Source organism: Ceratotherium simum, chromosome X (assembly GCF_057802395.1).
Source record: "Ceratotherium simum simum isolate JZ-2026a chromosome X, ASM5780239v1, whole genome shotgun sequence".
Taxonomy (NCBI): domain Eukaryota; kingdom Metazoa; phylum Chordata; class Mammalia; order Perissodactyla; family Rhinocerotidae; genus Ceratotherium; species Ceratotherium simum.
In genome coordinates, this window is record NC_141940.1 from 110,254,392 (window position 1) to 110,274,584 (window position 20,193).

Here is a 20,193-nt window from a genome sequence, read left to right on the forward strand (position 1 = left end):
TGCCAATCATCAGTGGGATGGTTTTCCCTGCTGATTTTGTTTTTGTGTAGGTGTTGGATGATGTAAATACATATTTTAGGTGTCAGAGAAACTCAAGTGATACAAAATATAGGAAATCATTTTTTCTGAAAGAGGTGGTCATTTTTTATTACATTGATTTTTCCTTAAACACCTTTAAACTGTCTTGACTTTAGGTAAAAAATATAGTTTATTAATGCTCCTTGATAGACAAGTGTTTTAACTCTTTGTGGGAAATTTTTCTGGGCAAGTTTTCGATTAATTCCACTTGAGCTACATGTCATGGATCAAAGTGGTGTGACTCACACTTTGTCAAGCTTGAGGGCACCTGCAGTATTTTTCCCAGTAGGGTTTGATGCTTATCTGTCTCAAAACTGATCAAGTTGAACTAATAATGTGCTCTAGGATTTGGATATTCTTTCTTAGTTTAAAAATAATTTATTACTCCCAGAATCACCTACTTGCCTAGTGTGAAGAAACCCAACTAAAATACTAGGAAACAACATGATGCTGCGGTCTCTGTTCGAGAAATAGATAAGATTTCTGAATGCTGCATTAGTGATTAATCTGATTGACAGCTTGTGATCTTGTGATCAATTGCCAATCAAATTGTTGGATGCAATTTAAAAATTGATTGCAATTTAGCCCGAAACTTTACAAAATAACATGCAATTTCAGGAACTTCTTTCATTAGTGATGACAATAAGAGAGGGACTACATTTTGCTGTTTAAACTATTTTATGTCTAGGGTGAGGATGTTTTCCAACATCACTAAATATTTTGTATAGACTCTCTTCCCCTTTGTCACCCACTAAAATTGGACTGCTAAAGGAACATTTAACTGTTATGACTATTTTGTTGTTAATAATTATTGGCTGGGGTTATCTTTGATGTTAATAAAACTAAATGCATTGGCTATCTACACTTTTTACAGCTGTGAAACATTTGCACATTTAGAGGAATGAGACAAATTTGACCAAGGAATTATTAAACCCAAGCTGAAATTTTCCTTGTTTGGGCCTAGCATTCAATAATTCTGCTCATAGCTTCTAATCTGGAGTGTGAATACACAACCAAGAGTGGGTAGTTGAATTATGGAATCATAGACAATAGGAATAGAACCTGAATGTGTTCTCATCAAGTTACTAAGGGGTAATTATGGCTTGAGAATTCAAAAGAAAATGTGGAGTCCTTTTACTTTATTCAAAAAAGTACAGATTCAGGCTCCGTATCTTCATCTTGTAGGATTCCTGAACAGCTCCATTATTCTCAGCTCATATTTTCAGTCATTCTATACAAATTTGATTGTTTTACCCTCCCCAAAATTACTTTTTTCCTGCTACACTATATCTAAATTTTAGGAACTGTGCTAGGGCTCCTCTCCCCAACTCCTCATAATGTCCAATCCCTAAGTATGTGTGTGTGTGTGTGTGTCTGTGCGTTAGCTATACGTTTCTGGTCTTGGATAGTTCTTTCTTTCTGTTACTCGTGTGTCTTTTCTCCTAAACTGACATTTCTTATCACTAGGCTTCCCTGGATAGCACCTTCTTTCCTTGAGGTGGATGAAAGGTGCTGGCTTTCCCATCACACTAATGCTGGGGATAAGTGGAAAATGCCCACTTCTTATTAACACTGGGAGTTGGCAAGATGGAACAACCTCCTGATATGTCCTCCTTCCTTCCTCCTCCCTCCTTTTCCTCTTGTCTGGATCACAAAGCAAAAATTCTAGATAAATTTCCACAAATCCAGACCTTCGGAGAGATCTCTGTGGTTTTGGGTCTCTGCTATTCTCACCTATGACTTAGAAAATTCCATCAAATGCAGTTTCCCACTATAAAACAGTTAGCAATTTGTAAATTCCAAGAAACATTCATTTCCCCAGGTTTCTTTTTTTTTTTAAGTGTACTGTTTGGCTGGTCTGAGGCGTGCTCACGCACAGGAAACATATAGAAGGGGAAGATAATATTTTTTGTCATTCTCTGCAGATAGCTAAAGCCCTTGGCCTGCCAAACCCCACAGAACCACAGAGCTGGGCCTGCTAAGGCATGCCAACCACATGCCTCAAATGTATCAGGTATGTTGTAAAAGGCAGTGTACAAGTGTATGTGTGCATGTGTTATGTGTATGCGTGTATGTATGTGTTTTTGTGTACGTGTTATAGGTATGTTGAGTGTACATGTATTATGTGTACATGTATGTGTGTTTGTGTGTGTATGTGTATGAAGCAGAACCAATGGGCCATTACCAGTTTTGACCAATCACCCGTGTTCCAAGGAGGTATCATAGGATCTGCCTTGGTGATTCTGGACAAGGGGCAAAGACAGTTTTGGAAGGATGTTAATTTAAAGAATAAAGATCTGAAAGTCTGAGCCAAAGGTGTTGAAGTTTCACCCTGGAAATTAAGTGCATTGTTTTGCCAAAGAGAATCAAATAGGTTTTCCCAAGGATGAGCCTGGACTGGGTAATGGAAATGGGCAGAGTCTTTGCCATTTTGTAGAAGTTAAACAAAGAACGTTATAGATCTCAATGAACAAAGTCTTCAAACTTCACATCAGATGCTACAAAGTGGGACTAATATTCCTCCATCTCAATACAATGCTTCCCTTGTCATGGCTGGGCAGAGGGTTATGTAAACGGCACTGTTTAGCTGCCAGTATCTCCTTTGTGCTTCAGGGAGGGCCAAGCATTGATTCCTGCAGCCTTGCCCTAAGGACAACCCAGGTGCATTCCATTGTGCCTAAAGTTTATACCAGAAGAAGCACAAACAACAGCTACGAAACTCCAACTTCCTCTATCAGCGTACACTATATCTAGCTTATGGCTAGGAGTCAAGAGAACTGGGCTTCTATTTGCGTATCTCTCCAAGACACACCTGTCCTTAAACGTAACCATATGTCCATGGCCGTCATTTCCTATTTGCCCACTACAAATATTATCAAGATGAATGAGACACATTCTCTTCCTGTTGGTTGGAGAGTCAGCTGCTGTAAGTTTGTGCATGCACGCCTAGTGTAGACATCTCACAAGAGGACTCATCTGTGAGCAGCCCTTCCAAGGATGTGGTGTGCTGCGACACACAGCATATGCCTGTATAACTTGGAAATAGGCTGCTCTGCCCTTGGTTCTTTATCAGGGTCCACTTCCATATGTTGGCTTTCCTGGCTGCCCTCTCTGCATGTGTATGTGTGTGGGGTGTGGTTACTATAATTTTGAGGCTATATATACTTTGTTGCAACAGTGAGAATGTGGTAGCAATCTGATATACTTGATATTCTTTCTGCCAACAAGAACACAGTGCATAAGGGTCTTTTCCCCAGTCCTGCCCCAGAGAATGTGTTTAGCTGGTACTGGAACATAAACTGGAACAATGAAAATATGTTTGCAGAATAGATAAACGAATGAATGACTGAAGTATAAATGAATGGAAGTAGGCACTTGGCTGGGCATGGAGAGACCAATATTTGGAAATAGTTTTGGCTCCTTGGAGAAAAGATGGTTGAAAAATTCTTGATTGCCCATTAGCCAAAATGAGGACGCCGGGATCACACTCCCAATGAGGTCTTTATTAATTTAGGACAGTGATTCTTTACCCTTTTTTGGGTCACAGACCTCTTTTGGAATCTGATGACAACTACGGACTCTCTCTTTAGGAAAATGCACATAGTGAACATATACACACATTTTTGCATATAATTTAATTTTAGGGAGTTCAGAGTCCCACCCTCCCACCAACTCATTTATGGCCCCTAGGTTAAGACCCTATAATTTAGATACATAGAATTTGGCAGTAAAGTGGTAGAATGGAGAAAGGACTGAGGCTAGGAACTAGGAGACTTCAATTATAGTCCTGTATCTGCTTCTAACTAGCTATGTGCATGTAATTTAACTTCTCCACGTTTCAGTTTTCTTATGTGAAAAATGAGGGGGTAAGCTTAATTCTATCCAAAGATTCATCTGGTGTCAACATTCTGGAGGGAGAAGAGGTTGGCACATTCCACAGGAACAGCATCCCTTCCACCAAGGTTCCTCGGTGGGTTGCCTCCTTGGTACACATCGCTTTCTTTATACTTTGAAAAGAAGCCTTCTCTCCCCACCAGTTGAGCTCCTCCAAACCCTTGCAGTGCTAATTTTAATTTAACTTAAAAATCTGCACAGAGGCCATAGCTCTTTGGTCCGCTCACTTCCTCTTCCTTGCATGGCACCTTCATAGATGTCAAAGAAGACTTCAAACAGATCACCTGGACAGAAGGGGGGTGGGTGAGAGGTGGGCTGGGGAGGACATACTGATGCTGCCTATTCAGGTGAACGGATTTTACCTCATTCACTTTCCTCTTTGCTTTCTCCTGGACTGGCATGAAACAGAAATAAACAGTTGTAACCACCACAGGGAGGAACTCTGCAATGTGCTGGCTGAAGCCATTCTCAGTTCTTTGCCAGAGAATCCAGTAGTACTAATTTAATATTTCCCTTCGTGTTGCAGCTTTACCATGCTTTTAAAAAATAGAAACTTTGTCTTCAAATACCTGGTACTTTTTATGTAGCACAAACTTAAAAGCAAATTACCGCAAGGGAACGTTCAAATGTCTTCAGACAAGCCAGGCACAGTAATTAAATAGTAAGTGCCCTCCCCCCACCCTGCTCCCATCCCCAACTGCCTGTATCCCATCCTTTCAAGGGTTATAATCCAACTCCAAAATCCTGGGCTTGGGCCTCCTTTACAATTGCCCCACTAAGTGGTGATCCAGCCGAATTTTGGATGTCCTAAAATGACCAGGACGACTCATTGCATTTTTATATAGCCCTAATCCTGGGCCCAAATCTTCAAAAATCTACTTCTCTGTAGCTTTACAGAGAGCTGAGCCCTAGTGCTACTGTGTGGGATAGACAAATTACAAATAATAATGTCTTGAGTTCCTTCTCTACACCAGGCTTTGCCATGAGTGCTTTCTGAGCATCATCTCACTTAATTCTTATGGTAAATCTACAACGTCACTCAAATGTAGGCTCTCTCAGGGCAGATATTTTTCATCCAATTTGTTCACTGCTGTCCCCAGTCTCTAGAACAGTATCTGGGTAATATTAGGCACTCAGTATTTGCTGAATTTAAAGATAGTTACTGTTATTATCCCCATTTTACAGATGAGAAAACAGAGATTCACAGAGGTCAAACACTACTACAAGCTGCAGGACTATTTTAATAGGATCTGAAGGAATAAAGCCATTATGAGGAGGATACCATTTGTGTCCAAGAGGCTCTGCCTCACACCACACCCCCAAGGTGGCTGCCCAGCCCATCTGTTCTTGAGAGAGACACAGCCAAGCTCCACTGCTGGGGCTAGAGGAAAGTGGTGTCATGGTCCCAGAATGGTACTTAAAATAATTGGGTGGTGGTTAGTTAAAATAAAAGGGTTGAGGGCCTTGTTTAGAGCAGTATATTGCGTAAATAACTGTAGCCATGGAAGATGGCATCTGATTATCTCACTTCTGACTGAAAATTGAGAGGGTAAAAATGGTAGGAAAGGCAGAAGCAAAACAAGCAAACACAAACAAACAAACACCACAAACCAAACCAAAGCAAAACAAAACCCAAAAACCCAAAACCCAAAATCAAACCAAAGCAAAACTTACGAACTGGAACAATGGAGAGGGAGTTTCATGAGGGCTTGTCTTATTTTTTCTGTGGAACAAATGTACTCCTTTTAGCCTGAGGAGACCTCATGCTACTTGTTAGACTGTTACTGTAGGACTAAACAATAATGCCCTATTTCAAGTATCATTTTTTTCTTGCAAACCCAAGTTTCTTGTGAATTTACATATTCTGCTGAGTTTCACTCAGTGAGTGAATATCACCCTTACTCTGACTTTTCTTTTCTTTTCTTATGAATGGCCAAGAAAGCCCAAGTATCACAGTTTTTTTTAGTTGATTAGGAGAAATATTTTTGATGAATGGAATATTTTCTTTGGTTAAACAAATAACAAACACCAACTCTAACCCAACCAAATAAGTTTCTTTGGTAAAGTGAACATTAATGTCTTGGTTGGAATTAATTGAAAAATAAAACTTTTGCAAGTGTTTGCTAGGATCGTTCCTTCCCTCTTTATAGCAATTGAAAAAATAAAACTTCATGAAGTAAAGACTTAAATTTTATGGGGATGTAACTCTGAGTTACTTCTAAAATGTCTTCTCCATGGTGGGGCTAAACCAATGCTGTCAGAGCAATAATCAACAATCGATATTAACAAATAAATAATAATGATGTAACAATTAAATAATAAGTAATCAATTTTGGCATGCAGAGTCCCCCAGTAAAAAAAATTCATTCCACAGTCAGAATTCCATAAGCTTTGATTTCAAGTGCTGAAAAGAGAAGTTGACAAGGTTGAAAATGCCCTTCATTTAAAAATACAATATCCCAAGGTATACAGAGACTCAATCAAGTTGGAAAACTACTATCTGTCATAAAACAAAGTTCCACAGTAAGTCATTCTGGTTGACCAAATTGAATGATTAAATTCGCAACAAAATCCACTTAATTGGTGTGTGTGTTGTATCAGTTTCGTGGAGTCGCTTTAACCCGAGGTGCTCCACGTGGCCGACACGAGATCAATGGCTGATTTAGAACACACTGTTCAGAAAATGATTTAGCAACATATGATTTAAGAATAAAACCAATCCCCTCTTCAGCTGTGTTTTATAAATAATAGCCTAGTTGCAGGCCCCTTGGAGAGAGAATTGATCGCAGATCTATTATGCGAACTTGCCCTTTTGCGAGGATTGTACTTGTCCTCAGATTAAAGCTCATTGTCTTCTAGTTGAGTGCATAACACGATATGATCGCTTAGTGTATCTGCAGGAGAGATTGAACACGTGTGTAATGCACTAGCTACGATCCCCTGCACATGTATTTAGAACTGTGTGAACAACAGTACATGAAATAGAAAGCACAGGTTTGCACTTGGTGTGGTTACATCTGAATCATTTGGACATTTTTGCTGTTTAGAAAGACAAGGGCAAACCTAAATCCCAAACATTATCCAGACATTAAAAAAAAGTCTGCCTTGTGGCCAATGAAGTCCTATGTTCCTTCCTTGGAAATGTACTTTGAAGGGAGTAATAGCCCTCTTATGAGAAAATCTAAAATTGGCCTGCCCTGTCTTAGGCATGCTGAAATGATGGAAACCCTCTAGTGGTGTGACCCTGGGTGAGTCGCTTTATTCTTCTAGGTCTCAGTTTCTTCCTCTGCGGAGGATGGGGAAGTTGCACAGCACATCCGCTAAGGTCCAGAAAGGTAAGGTGCTTTGGGGAGCTTACCAGTATAGATGTCTAAATAAGCTACATCTCTAAAAGGGAAACATATTGTAGACATTTGCCTCAAAAGTGACCAGGTTTTAGCTTCATTTTTATAGACTTAAAGAAATGCGGGGGTCTGGGGTAACATACACAGCCTCTTCAGATCAAATCATTTCTGTTTAGATCCTGGAGATACTGCAAGTCAACAGTATGAACATCTAGGCTCGTTAATGCACAGAAGGGCCGTGCAGTGAAGTAGAGCGGCACCAACAAAGGTGTGGGGGGTGGACCAGGAAGATGAAAGTGCAGCCAGTTTAGCAGGAAAGTTCCACTGTCATCATTGATAGACTTGTATTGGTGTTTACATCTTCCAATCATTTCCATGTATCTCCCTTGCAGCCCTTTATCTCCCTGCCTGCACTTTTAGGAAGTTTCTCAGTTTCAGGACTTACACTCACTAAAGAACTGTCTTTTCTCCTCTGTGTCTCTGAGCAGGCATGTCTCATAGCGAAGGCAGACTGGCACTACAAGTTGGAAGCTACGGCGAATAACCATTTCAGTGTTCGTTTCTCTGTCCTCAGCTATGCGTGGGCAGATGTTTCTGGGCATCCACGCAAAAAACGCATGGAGGGCCAAACCACAAACAGCTGTACCAGCTGGCCTTTTTTTTTGTTAAAATGGAAACACTGTCTCTGGGTTCAAGTAGACACCTGCTTTTCCTCCATCATGCCAGGTATTTGGGTCTGGCTCTGTGGTTTTTAGTACTCAGAGCCTCCTGCCAAAAGCTGTAACTAATAAAGCAGATCCATTTGGTGACAAGCAACAAGATATTCCAAAATAGAATCGCCCCAACTCTGCAATGTCGGAGCTGTCATTGGTTTAAAGGTGTATTAACCATACCACACAAATGTTATAAATATATTGATGGGGGGATATGATAAATTCATTCTAGACAACAAAACTGCCTCGCCTGGGTGAATTTAGGGGTGACAATTTCAGTCCGTGGGTGATGGCCACTCCACTATGTGTCTGGCTTGCTTTTGCTAGCCAGAAGTTTCACGAGCATCTCCTTGGGGTATTGGGGAGTTAGATGAGACGGCTAAGACCTCAAACCACAGACCCTGCCTGGAGCTACTGCTCTGCAGAAGTTCTGGAAGCCTTATTGTTTGAACAATGCTTAAAGCTATTTCTGCCTTGGCAGCTGACCTTTCAATCAGTAGGTTTTTGTCACAATACCAGCAACATCTGCAGTGTGAATAAAATAGGGTTCTGCTTGCTAATAAGCTTTCTTCTATTTGATCTTAGTTTAAGAGACTATAAGTCTCTAGGGTGTGTGTGTAAATTCTTTCTGATAACAACCTTTTGTTTTAAAGATTGAAAATATGCAATGCCCATTTCCCCCCCTTGTCCTTTACTTTTTTGGCAATGCCTGTTTCTTATCCTTAAGAAAGAACCACCTTAAATTTGTTTCATTAGCATCATCTCTTTGCTCTTGATAAGACCTAGGGTGAAAATATAACAAGCAGAAACTATCACACTGTTGTAATTTGGTCAACCACTCGGGTACTGTCAATATCCACCATTTCCACACACTCAATTTCCTCCCGGTTTTCAGGATTTTTCTTCTCTTTCCGTTTTTTCTTAGAGGGTGGCAGGAAAGTCAGTATCACAGGTAAAATGGCAAAGCAGTGAAAGAAGGTGACAAATGCTATTAAAAACAAGCACCTGAACAGTGTACAGGTCAGATTTGAAGGCACAGCTGCGAGAGGAATCAGACCAACAATATAGCAGAGGTAACTCTGTAAAATAGCTACCCCATGCACTTCCAGGGCGTTTTTTACCCATTTAGTTCTTGTGAAATCCTTGCCCAGAACAAATGTGGATAACAGTGGAGCACAATTGTCAATTGTGTAGTTAATTCCATAAATTAAGCATAGCACAGAAATGCAGTCCAGTTCTACTTTCCATAATGTCATGAAACCTATAACTCCAAACTCCACGGACACAACCGTTAGAGTGAGCCAGACATTAATCAGAGAATCTGCCACCAGGAATGCCGAGAAGAAGAGCAGGAACAAAGCACTGATGCAGGAGTTGTGCAGGGGGGCTCCCAGAGAGGAGGCATATCGATCCATGTATACGAAGGACGGGTTGAAAACAATGAACTTCACCTTGGAGGTGACAGAAAGTCTCCTCAGGGTCTCCAGGAGGTCATAGAGTTCTTCTCTGTTCGTTTCCATGGTCTTGGCCACCAAAAACATTCGGGAGGCCACTACATCGACCTCATCATTGTACTTTTTAGAGAAGATAATGTCCTCTTGAAAATGTGAAAATTGGGGGGCTTTTAGGAAGGAATTCCTCAACATGTCTGTAAAATTTTTCTTAGGCAAGCCAGTGGACACATTGAGTTTCCGAAGGTAATTTAGATAGCTCTCAAACCAGGATATCCGCACAAACCCCTTGGTGTATTCTAGCACGTCTTCTTGGACACTAGTGTTCCAGTATTCTATGGACTCATATATGTAAAACCCAATCACTGGACTGTAGTTGCTAAAGTACTTTTGCTGGGCAGTAGTGTATTCAATGGTTTGCGTCGCAGTTGCTACAATGTTACTAAGGTCTGACCCTTCACTGACCTGCAGATAGCCCATTAAGGCAAAGGAAATATAAATAAGGTAAAAGAGAACTACAAAAGGCTTGACATAGGTGTTGGTTATCCAGTCACAGTAATAGCGTTTGAGGAAACATACCAATAGGTGACTCTCGTAAGTGTTCGCTTCCTCGCCCTCAGTTGTGTCCTCGCTGAATCTGGCTGTCAGGAGAAACCTGTACCATGCCGGCTTCTCCTGCAATGCCTCAGGCTTTGGGACTTTTCTACAGAAGATACTATGCTGGTAATTGTTTTCTATGTAGCCAGTGAATACCAGGCTGGAACCATAAAACGAGAGTACATAGAGGTAGTTGAAGAAGATTGCAATACAGGAATTGCAGCAGAAAATCCTGGCTGCCTCAATGTTCGTGAAAGGGCTGGCCCCTATGCCAAAGGTGACCAGGTACATGGCAGTGGTGAGAGAAAAGGAGAGCATGGAGTCTGCATAGACTGCTGCAGTTCTCTCTTTAACATGTTGGTCTTCTCTAGTTTTCCTCCAGGAGGATAACATTTCAAAAGTCCCATATAATCCATGACCTGAGGGGGCAGAAAAAGACCAGATCAAAAGTTTAAAAGACTAATCTCTTTAAAGAGAGAAACCAACTTGGTCATGGGGAACTACTGGGTCAAAGGAACTATAACCAGCCCTAGTGGTGACAGATGACAGGTAAATGCCAATGATTTCTCCTGTGGAGAGAGAGACCTGGGTTTTGGTGAACCATAAATGTTAATGGATAGCGAAAGGGCAGATAGAGGAGCTAAGATCTTCACGCTCCCTTCTGGCTTAAGAAAGCTGGGTGGACTTTTGCCTATAGAAAGCTGGGTAGACTTGTGCCTATGTCTCTTGGGGATTATGTACATCGATAGTTTAGGGTTGCGGGTGCAATTTGCAGGCTATTTGTTTCCCTTGGTTGTTGGAAAACTCCAGAGAAGATGCCTGGCCACTCATCATTTTGCTTGTCATCCCCACAAGTCTGGCTAGAGGTCAGCACAGAGAAAGGTAGGGAGCAGAGGGTTCTGAGTTAACATCTCATCACTGCATTTAAGTTTGGCCAAATGGAGGGCTTTAGGGAGAAAGAAGCACTGTATTTAATTTGAGCCTTGACAGGAACCTAAATCACAGCCTCCTTTTTTATTTTCTTCCCTGAGTGCAGGGAAGAAATAAATCAGTGCAGGAAGCAATAAATCTGAGAAACAGAGGGAAGTGAAATAAGTAGGAACAAGTTTGAGTGAACAGGAAAGAAGAAAGAAGGAACAAGATTCATATGAACTCTCCTTGCAATTGATAAAAATTAAAATTCAAGTTGAAGGTTTATGGCTTGCATTTTGTCTTCAGGGATCTGTCTGACCAATTTTGGTTGCTCATAGATGATGTATCAAGCAGGCAGTGACTCTGCTGGCTTCTCTGCACTATTTGGCAATGGCCTCTGAGGGAGAGAGCCAGATCAGTAACCTCTTTCTGGAACTACTTAGTGCCTTTGCCTCCTTGGTTAGTATTCCAGTCACACTGGAGTAGCAGAGGGGCAATAAGTGCCCATGCTTTGACTCCATTCTACTGCCCGAGACCAGATCTAGCTTGACTTCTCTCCCCTCTCCTGGTTGGAGCCAGGCACTTCCCCAATGGGCCTCCCTGGGTTTCCAGGCTACTGCAACATTGAAAAGGCCACCAAAATGACCCGTTGTGGCTTTCCATAACCCCTGCCTTGGCACTGGCATCAGCAGATCTAATTTTCTGCTTCTACGCCTTGGCATATTCAATCCCATTATTGAGGATAATAAAATCTTTACCCTGTGGTACAATAGTCTTGTTTTTAAAAAGGAATTTAAAATCTCCAGCCAAGCGTAATGCTGAGTGAAGTGAGTCACTGTTATCTTGTGTATACAATAACTGAGCGCACGTCTTCCCTCGTGCCCAGGCTGGTATTTATATCCTTATTGTGAAGTCTTGGCCTCAAACCTGAATGCCCATTTCATAGTTATGATATAGGCCTGTTTCCTCGGAGGGATTTGGCATTTATCTTAATTTACTAGGCATCATTTTATAGCCACTTTTAGAGGTCAGGTCAAGACTGTCAATTTGATAACTAGCACCATGGCCCCTATTAAACTGGAGGCACCTAAACTCCCTGGACATGAAGTAAACAGTGCACTCGTTGATTGGCATGCTGTTGTTAATTATGTTGTAGATAGTTAACGTCTAACGTCTAGTCTCAAGAGGGAAACCTATTTATTCAGTCTGTTTCCACTGTGTTCTCAGGAAGGAACAACCAACCTTTGATTAAAAGTAACCAATTCCTTGACAATGAGGGTAAAAAGAGAATTAATACCTCCAAGGCATCTGCGCCCTGGGGAAACAATATTGACCATTTCATCCAGGGCTATGTCAAATAAGTTCTGGTGGGCAAAACACACTTTAGAGTTTCACTGAAAATGGCAAATGGAAGTTTTTACAGTATTTACTTGTTAGAAACAAAAAAATGTTTTAAAACAAGGCTTTAGTACTGAGTCATTAAATATGGCAAGAAAATAAGGGTGCATATAGCAGGATTAGAATTAGTCATATAGTAGAATTTCAATTAAATCTGTTTTGCAGTCCTTTTTTTAAATCGGTGAAATGTTTTATAATGACATCATCTGACCTTGACTCTTGTTGGAAAATACAATAAGAATCCATTTCTTACCTTGCTGTTGAATAATCTTAGAAGCTAATTGAGAAAAGGAATTTGAATTAACAGAGCTATTAGGTGAAAAGAGTGAGGCTCGAGGGTCCAGAAAGAAAATAATCAAACTCAAGGAAAGGTAGAAGTAGGCTGTTAGCTTGTCTTTTGAGTTCTGTTACTGCATTTTAAATGCCTTGTCCTTCTATAGTTTGATCATTTTTATTGAGTCCTGACTTTTGCATATGTTTTTGGTTCTGGGGGAGCTCCAGAGGGAATTCTAATTTTATTCTTAGGGGTTTTGGGAACCTATGCCTTTACTTCGTTCCTCTCAGTACAGGGGTATACATGAAGACACCCACAGAGGCCAGAAGAAGAGGCCTTGAGAAACAATCTGTTCTACCTGATCACTTGGCCTTTGTTGCTAGTCATCACTGGCCTTGCCTCCAAAGGCCCCCACCACCATTCCTGATAGGCCAGATTCTTGTTTCTCAAGCTACACCTCTCTAACAGATGCCTATACCCTAAACCCCAAACTGGAGTTGTGCAGTGTCTTTGAAGAGCTCTTTGGATTTCAAGGACAACTGATTACACCATAACTGGGCCTCCTTCCTGAAGCCCAGTCAATCAAGGGAGGGATGTATGCCAACACAGCTGTGGGTGCCTCCCAGGGATTAACAGCCTGGAGTGCCTAGCTGGCACTAGACTTGATTCACAGCTGGGTATTTATGTTGAAGAGGTTGTCTGTTACCTAAAGGAGAGCTGAACTGTGGGGCCCCTGTTTCCTGGCCTGGACTCAAGGGGAGACATATTCCAAGAGCCTTAGGACATGAGGAATGCCCTGCCCCCTGGGATGCCTGCTCTGCCCATAATTATAGCCGGAGTCCCTTTGGTTTTGGCTTTCAAGGGTATCCTTTTAAATGCACACCCCTCTGGGACAGTGGTCTACTGAAGCAGCTTCCCTTAGGTCTGGGGAATGGGACAGAGAATAGAGATGGGGATGCAGTGAAGAGAAAATCATATGTAGGTGGATTTCACAGAGATCAGCTCCTTCACACTTTTTCCTCCAGCCCTGGCCTTATCTTTTATACCCACTTCAGAAACTGGGCCAATGGAAATCAAGGAAAGATAGGGAAGAAAAATTTAGGTAGGTTCTGTTCCTCTCCACTTTCTTTTCTCAGTTGGTGTCTCCCTTCTTTAGCATCACCATCATCCTTTGCTCTAACTCTGGGGCTCGGGTCCAGCAAGCGGGACTCTGAGACCAAATCCTACAGATGTAGGCAAACAGATACCACATGTGGACTGAAGATACTTTTCAGAGGTTTGGCTATTGTTTCCCTCATGTTTAAAAGGTGCCTTAAAAGCAAAAGTATTGCAGTTTGCTTTGTGCTCCAGTTTTAAAATTTTCTCTGTGATGTCGGAGCTCTATAAACTTCTCTATTAAATCTGACCAAGGGGCCTATGTCATTGGCACAAAGCATCACTTTGGTATGGGACCATTTTCTATCTCCAATGTTCCAAGCCTGTTCTTGAGGACTCCCTGGTAGGAGCACTCATGTGGGGAACTATCTAAACATGAAGTTCCATACAGATTTAGCCCTTGATGACCAGAGGCCCTGAGGTGGTAATGGGAGCCAGGGCTCAACATTGGTCCACAGCCCGAGACTTGGAAATAAAAGACTGCATCATAGTGAGCATGCCAGGGACCGACCAATATCCCAGGCCATTCTCCCTCTTACAGTAACAGTATTTAAGGCTGAAAAATTGCCAAAGGGAGCTGTTAAACAACACTTACTGATTCTATCAAATTCTGAAGATAAAGAAGCTTTTAAAGTATTCACTTGTCTTTTAAAAGCACAGTCAAGATGTTTGTTTCTATTTTGGTTCATTGCATGTCTGTATAGTTACATGCCTATCAGCATGTGTCAAGACACACACACAGGTCCAAGTTCTAATTATTCATGAGTGAATGCGTTGAGGCAATGCAGGCTTTTAGCCAGGCCCTGGGATAAGGACAGTAGAGCTCTTCACCAATGTTCAGACACGATTTGTACCAGGAGTGCAATTCAAATTTTATTAGCAGTAGACTTTGGGATTGTCATCTAGTAAAATCAAATACTAAAGGATTTAGGCTAATAATTTTTCTTCTTTTCCAAAGAATTTTATGTCTTTATGTGCAGTTAACTTTTAGGCTTTGGAGCCAATGAAGAGAAAAAGCAGTACAGATGATAAATAACACTAATAGTGGAAAAACCTCAACTGGCTAATCCTCTAGTCACTTAGGGTGAGTCACAAGGACACTCACAGATTAAATCTCACTCTCACTCAGACCCTTTTCTGGGGCCTGACCAAAGTCTTCAGGGTTGTTTATAACCCACTAACGTAGGAATCCATTAACGAATAGTTGAGAGTTAACCTAACTTTACCCAGTAGATATACTTCTGGAAAGTTGTTCATAAAGTGAACCATATTTTAAATGTATTTAATGGTTTTGCTCCCAGAGGCAGTCTGGGTGATTTGTTTATTTTTTTGTCAATGAATAATCACAAGCAAATTGATCTACTTTGTACAGTTGGATTTTGTAAGGCAGATTTTTCTTTAGATACAGATTCTCCCACCTTCCCCAGCACACACAGCCACAGTACAAAGGCCTTTGGGCGCTCCTCACATTTTAATCCTTTTCATACTAGCAGGATTTCCTCATCCTGAGTTCCTAAAAGTAAGGAAGAGCTGAGAAGATGAGGAGGTGAAATGGGATGGCTTGCTGATGGATGATCGTTCAGTTTCAATGTGAAAACATTTAATATCAGAAGACAATGAAGCCATTTATAGCATGCCTGGGCAGTGCCAAATTTCATATATGGAAATATAATTACTACATTCTTCTAGAAAATCCATAGAGTATAATGAATGCATGAGCAAAATCTGCTTAAAATATATTTTATTCTTAGACAAGCTTCACTAAGTAGCTCATGTTTATAAAATGTTTTTCTTTCAGTGACATTCACATAAATTCATGATTTTTGTTTTTTTGAGAAGAAATTTAAAGTGTATATGTGTCTGGGTTGAGTAACATCTATTTTCAGGGAGAAGTTCATTAATTGGGTTACATTTACACTTTGGCAGTTATAAACATTTACTTTCTATGCTGAATTGTTTGGTTTATCATGGCCTGTTTTGTCTCACAGTTAAGAGTGAGAGGAAAGGTGTACTCTGCTTAAGTTAACACGGATGCCCACATCATGGCGAATATACACATCTTATTCTTTCTACCAGAGACCTGTCACATTCTGGTAATTCTAATCACAGCATTGGGTTTTAATCTGAGAAATGATTTTCCTTCACTAGAGAGCTGCAAATAAGAGTCGAAGAAATGAATTTGCTAATAGCTCTTCCTTGCTTAAAGATAAAGTGTTTAGATACTGTGTGTGTGTGCGCTATATAAAATGAGTGTACAAATGTGACCTATAATATATACTATGGTCACTGTGTAAGATCTTTTCACATAGAAGACATATGTAATATATAAATATATGTATATATGACATATCCTATTCAAACATATTTTATATATTTACATATAAAATGTGTGAATACATACTATATAATATATAAAGAAATATATAGTATTTATATTCAAACATTCAAATGATATACACTACATATGTTATAAACACATAAAACACACCTATATATACAACATGAACTTACTGCATAATATGTCATATTACATATGATATATAATATAGGTAAGGTGATATATAATATGTATCATGCACCCAGGTTATACACACATACACATGCTCACACACACACAATGAATAGTAGGCTGATATGAAATTTATTTTACTGGTGAGGAAGAGAAATGCTTATGCTGCTACATCAATCAATGCAGAGAAGGGGCTAGAATCCCTCTTTTAGGTTCCTACATTTTGGTTCCTGGCTGCAGTAGCCTAGGTGAAGTGCAGGATTTCCTTGACAATGACTATGAATCCGCTTGCATTGTGAGCTCCTGTAGACCCATCTGGTCAAGACTATCCGGCCCCGGCAGTGACTTTCTGAGGTGCTAGTCCAAATGCAACACCAAACTAGGTGTTTCTCCTCATGGTCTATTTTTACCACGTCAGTGTCCTGATGTTGCCTCCTGCTGCCTGACCTTCATGAAATCTGCCACTCCCCCATTCCCTAGACTAGGTGGCTTGACCACCCAGAGGATACCCAGGAGACCTGGGTCAAAGAGGATGCGCCCTTGCATCCCTCTGCCTAACCGAGCTCTGCCTTCCTGGACCTGCACCCCCAGTCTTGTTCTTGTCTTCTTTTATGGTTAAGAATAGAATAAACGTGTCTTGTTCTGTCTCCCCAAACCTATTTCTCCCCACCAACCCCTTACTGTAATATGATTGGTGGGGCATAAGAATAAAAGGGTGAGAACTATCCACAAAACTAGATTACACAATCTCCTTGTAAATTAGTCCCACAATGACCATAGACCATTACAATAAAGATATTCAGGAAAAAAACTTTGAAAATATTGTATGGAATTACTCTCAGTTTAAATCAGATATAAAAAAAAAGAGAACAACAAAACCCGTATAAACCAGTTTTTTTCCTAGAAACTACTAAACCTATTAGTGATTTATATCTAAGCAGAATATTTCCACAAGACTCTAACATACTTCTACTCCATCATGTAGATTATCATACTGTTGCAAATAATGGACTTCTACAATAACGTATTAGGTTGAACCATAAGATGTACACCTGAAATTTATACAATGTTATAAACCAATGTTACTGCAATAAACAAAAAATTAAAATAAATAAATAAATAAAGAACTAAACAATAGGCTTGTAAAAAAAATAAATAAAATAATAAAAAATAAAATCTCCTGCCAAACAAAAGAAATTACTGCTTTTGTAGTTCAAAATGGTCGGATATTGGTACCAATTTTCTAGGTCAAAAATGGTTGAATATTGGCAATTTCATATGGTTTAAACTTTATTATTGTCTGGCTGATTTTTCCCCCCATGTTTCTCATGAATTTAGAAATATACCAGAATACTCATCAGGAAAGCAAAACCTTTCTTGTTTGCTTAAGTTTAGAGCAGAAATAATTGAGTTCCAATTTCTCAGAACTAAATTTTCTTGTACAAGAACTTTTACCCCTTTATAAGCCTAAACTCCATATACTGCATCATATTCCAGGTGGCATCAAATGATAACAAATTCTTGGAGAACTGAACCTGATCTAGTTTCTGCTAAATATAGATAATCTTAGAATATATACCTGAAAGAAGCCAAACTTCCTTGCTATTGTTCTCCTCCTAGCACTTAATCACATCCTCTCTTCCTTTCCTATCCTTGAATTTGAGTGGCCTGGCTGGATAATTCAGAAGGAAGAGGGCACCCTGGATTGACATTTGACCTTCTCAAAATCCCAAACATTTGAAATGGCTTGAAGAATATTTTTTCATCTCATCCGATCTCTGAGGCTCTTGTATCTTGATAAATGCAAAGCAGCCCTTATAAACTAGATTACCACATATAAACTAATATCCAAACTATCTTTCACCACAACTTCAATTCTCCCCTTTTAGCTGGTCAGAATGTACATGAAGCAACAAACCTTCCAGATGAAGAAGGAAGAAAACCTTCCTTCTGTTCCCTTCTATATTCTCCAGCATTCCATTCCTTTCCTGATTTATGTCTGATCAGCAAAGCTGTGGAAATATTAAGCTTGTAAAGAGAGCTTGCATGTACAAAACCTATGCCAATTTTTTAAATCATACCCAACTGTAGGACAATGGTATAAATGCTCATCCTTATAAAGGAAATTCCATAATGGATTAAAATGATGAGTATCATATGTTTACAAATGGCAGTTCAAGTACCTCAATACCTGATATCAATATAGTTTGAAAAGAAAGGACATTACTTTATGCATAAATGATATGGATGAAATAAACTCTTCTCCAAATTATAGTAACTAAAAAATGTCAATGACCATTTATAATACTGTAGACCTTTAAGGATTTCAGCTCTAAATAAGCTGATCTGACTCATATGGACAGGGGTTTTGGCAAAAGTGGGATTGTCTAATATGTATGACACTGATTAAAAACATTCTAAATCATGATGTATCTATGCTTACATCATTGCCAAAATGATTCATCTGTGTAGGATATATTCTTATTGCCAGAGATGTCACGTATCATCTTGGCTAGAAACACACAGTCACATCCCATTATGGTGAACTCCCAGAGTTTATCCAAATTCTTTCCTATTCTGGAATTTTGTCAGGTTAATATTGCTTGACACACGTGGTCTTAAAATTTTCCATTCTAAATCTACTGCCATTTTGGCATTTGGCTGGATCTGGCCTTATGTGACCGGCATCACGCTGAGAATGTTTAGTTTGTTGAATTTTAAATCTATAATGTTTATCACATTATAGACCTATTGTTGGCCAAGGAAACGTCGCATTAGGGACTTTTTCTAAGATAGTTTTCCTTCTTTTTTTTTTTTTTTAATTTTTTGTTTATTGCAGTAACATTGGTTTATAACATTGTAAAAATTTCAGGTGTACTTTCCTTCTAAATGATGCCATATATTTTAAAATTTTTATTTGATATTGCATTTATATAACATAGAAAATCAAGAAGTTTTGCTTAAATCTGCTTAGTTTAAGCATAGCCATTTTATGTTATAGACAGGCAAATTTAAAAACTGGACAGTTTATTGACTCATAGTACAAAACCCTTAGCACTGCATTTCTTCTTGGTCATTTGAAATATTTATTGGCATTTTAGGACTGGTCATCAAAAAACCAGAATTAAACTTTGGCCCTGAATGAAACATTTACGAACGTGCTCTTGCTTATATTTCATTTTACAATCAGACTCTGAGAATGAAGAGTTTATCTGAGAAATACAGAAGGGCAACCATCCTAAATCCAGGCACTGTTGGCGTTATAAGCGTATTAAGCACCCATTACATGGTGCAAAGTATTTATCGCAAATGGGCCTCAGCTACTAAAATGCGTAGCTTCCTTTCATATTGTGACTAAGTAATTTGAGATCTCTTTGGGCTGAAAATGTACAGAAAGGTTGCATACCGACTGTCAGCAGGGAAAACTGCCATCAACTCAATGCATGGAACATTCCTCACAAATTGCAAGCAAGGGAGTACTGGGCACCTGCAATGCCTGGTCTCTTTCACCATAAATGCCAGATTTTTCTGAATTCAACTCTGACGTCAAGGTCAGTGGTACTCGGTCTCTGTGGAGTTGTGGCACTACTATTTCTGGATTTGTTTTCTAAAGACACTCCCCTGCTAACAGCATCTTTCCGTTGCTTACGTCCTTCCCTGCACCAATACTATCTGGTATATTCCTTTCTGTGTTGACTTACTTACAATATTTAAAACTTCTTTAAAAAGTACAAAAATAAGTTTTAAGAAATTTTAAATGTAATTTATTTTACTTAATAAAATTAAAGAAGTTTTGAATAATTACTTTCATTTTACTTAGTGAAATTGATTTTTAGTGAAATTAATTTTAAGAAGTTTTGAATATTAC

At 39.6% G+C, this 20,193-nt stretch overlaps 1 protein-coding gene across 2 annotated transcripts in view; it reads right to left on the reverse strand.

The window, feature by feature from the left end:
• Positions 1–1,694: 1,694 nt before the first annotated feature.
• The window catches only part of PTCHD1 (patched domain containing 1), a 57,255-nt gene continuing 38,756 nt past the window's right edge, over positions 1,695–20,193 (reverse strand). For both annotated transcript variants that reach the window (XM_004435198.3, XM_087427351.1), the window contains one exon: positions 1,695–10,496. In XM_004435198.3, the coding sequence (XP_004435255.1) occupies positions 8,842–10,496 (1,655 nt within the window). In that variant the 3' untranslated portion in view covers positions 1,695–8,841. The remainder of the gene's footprint in view (positions 10,497–20,193) is intronic.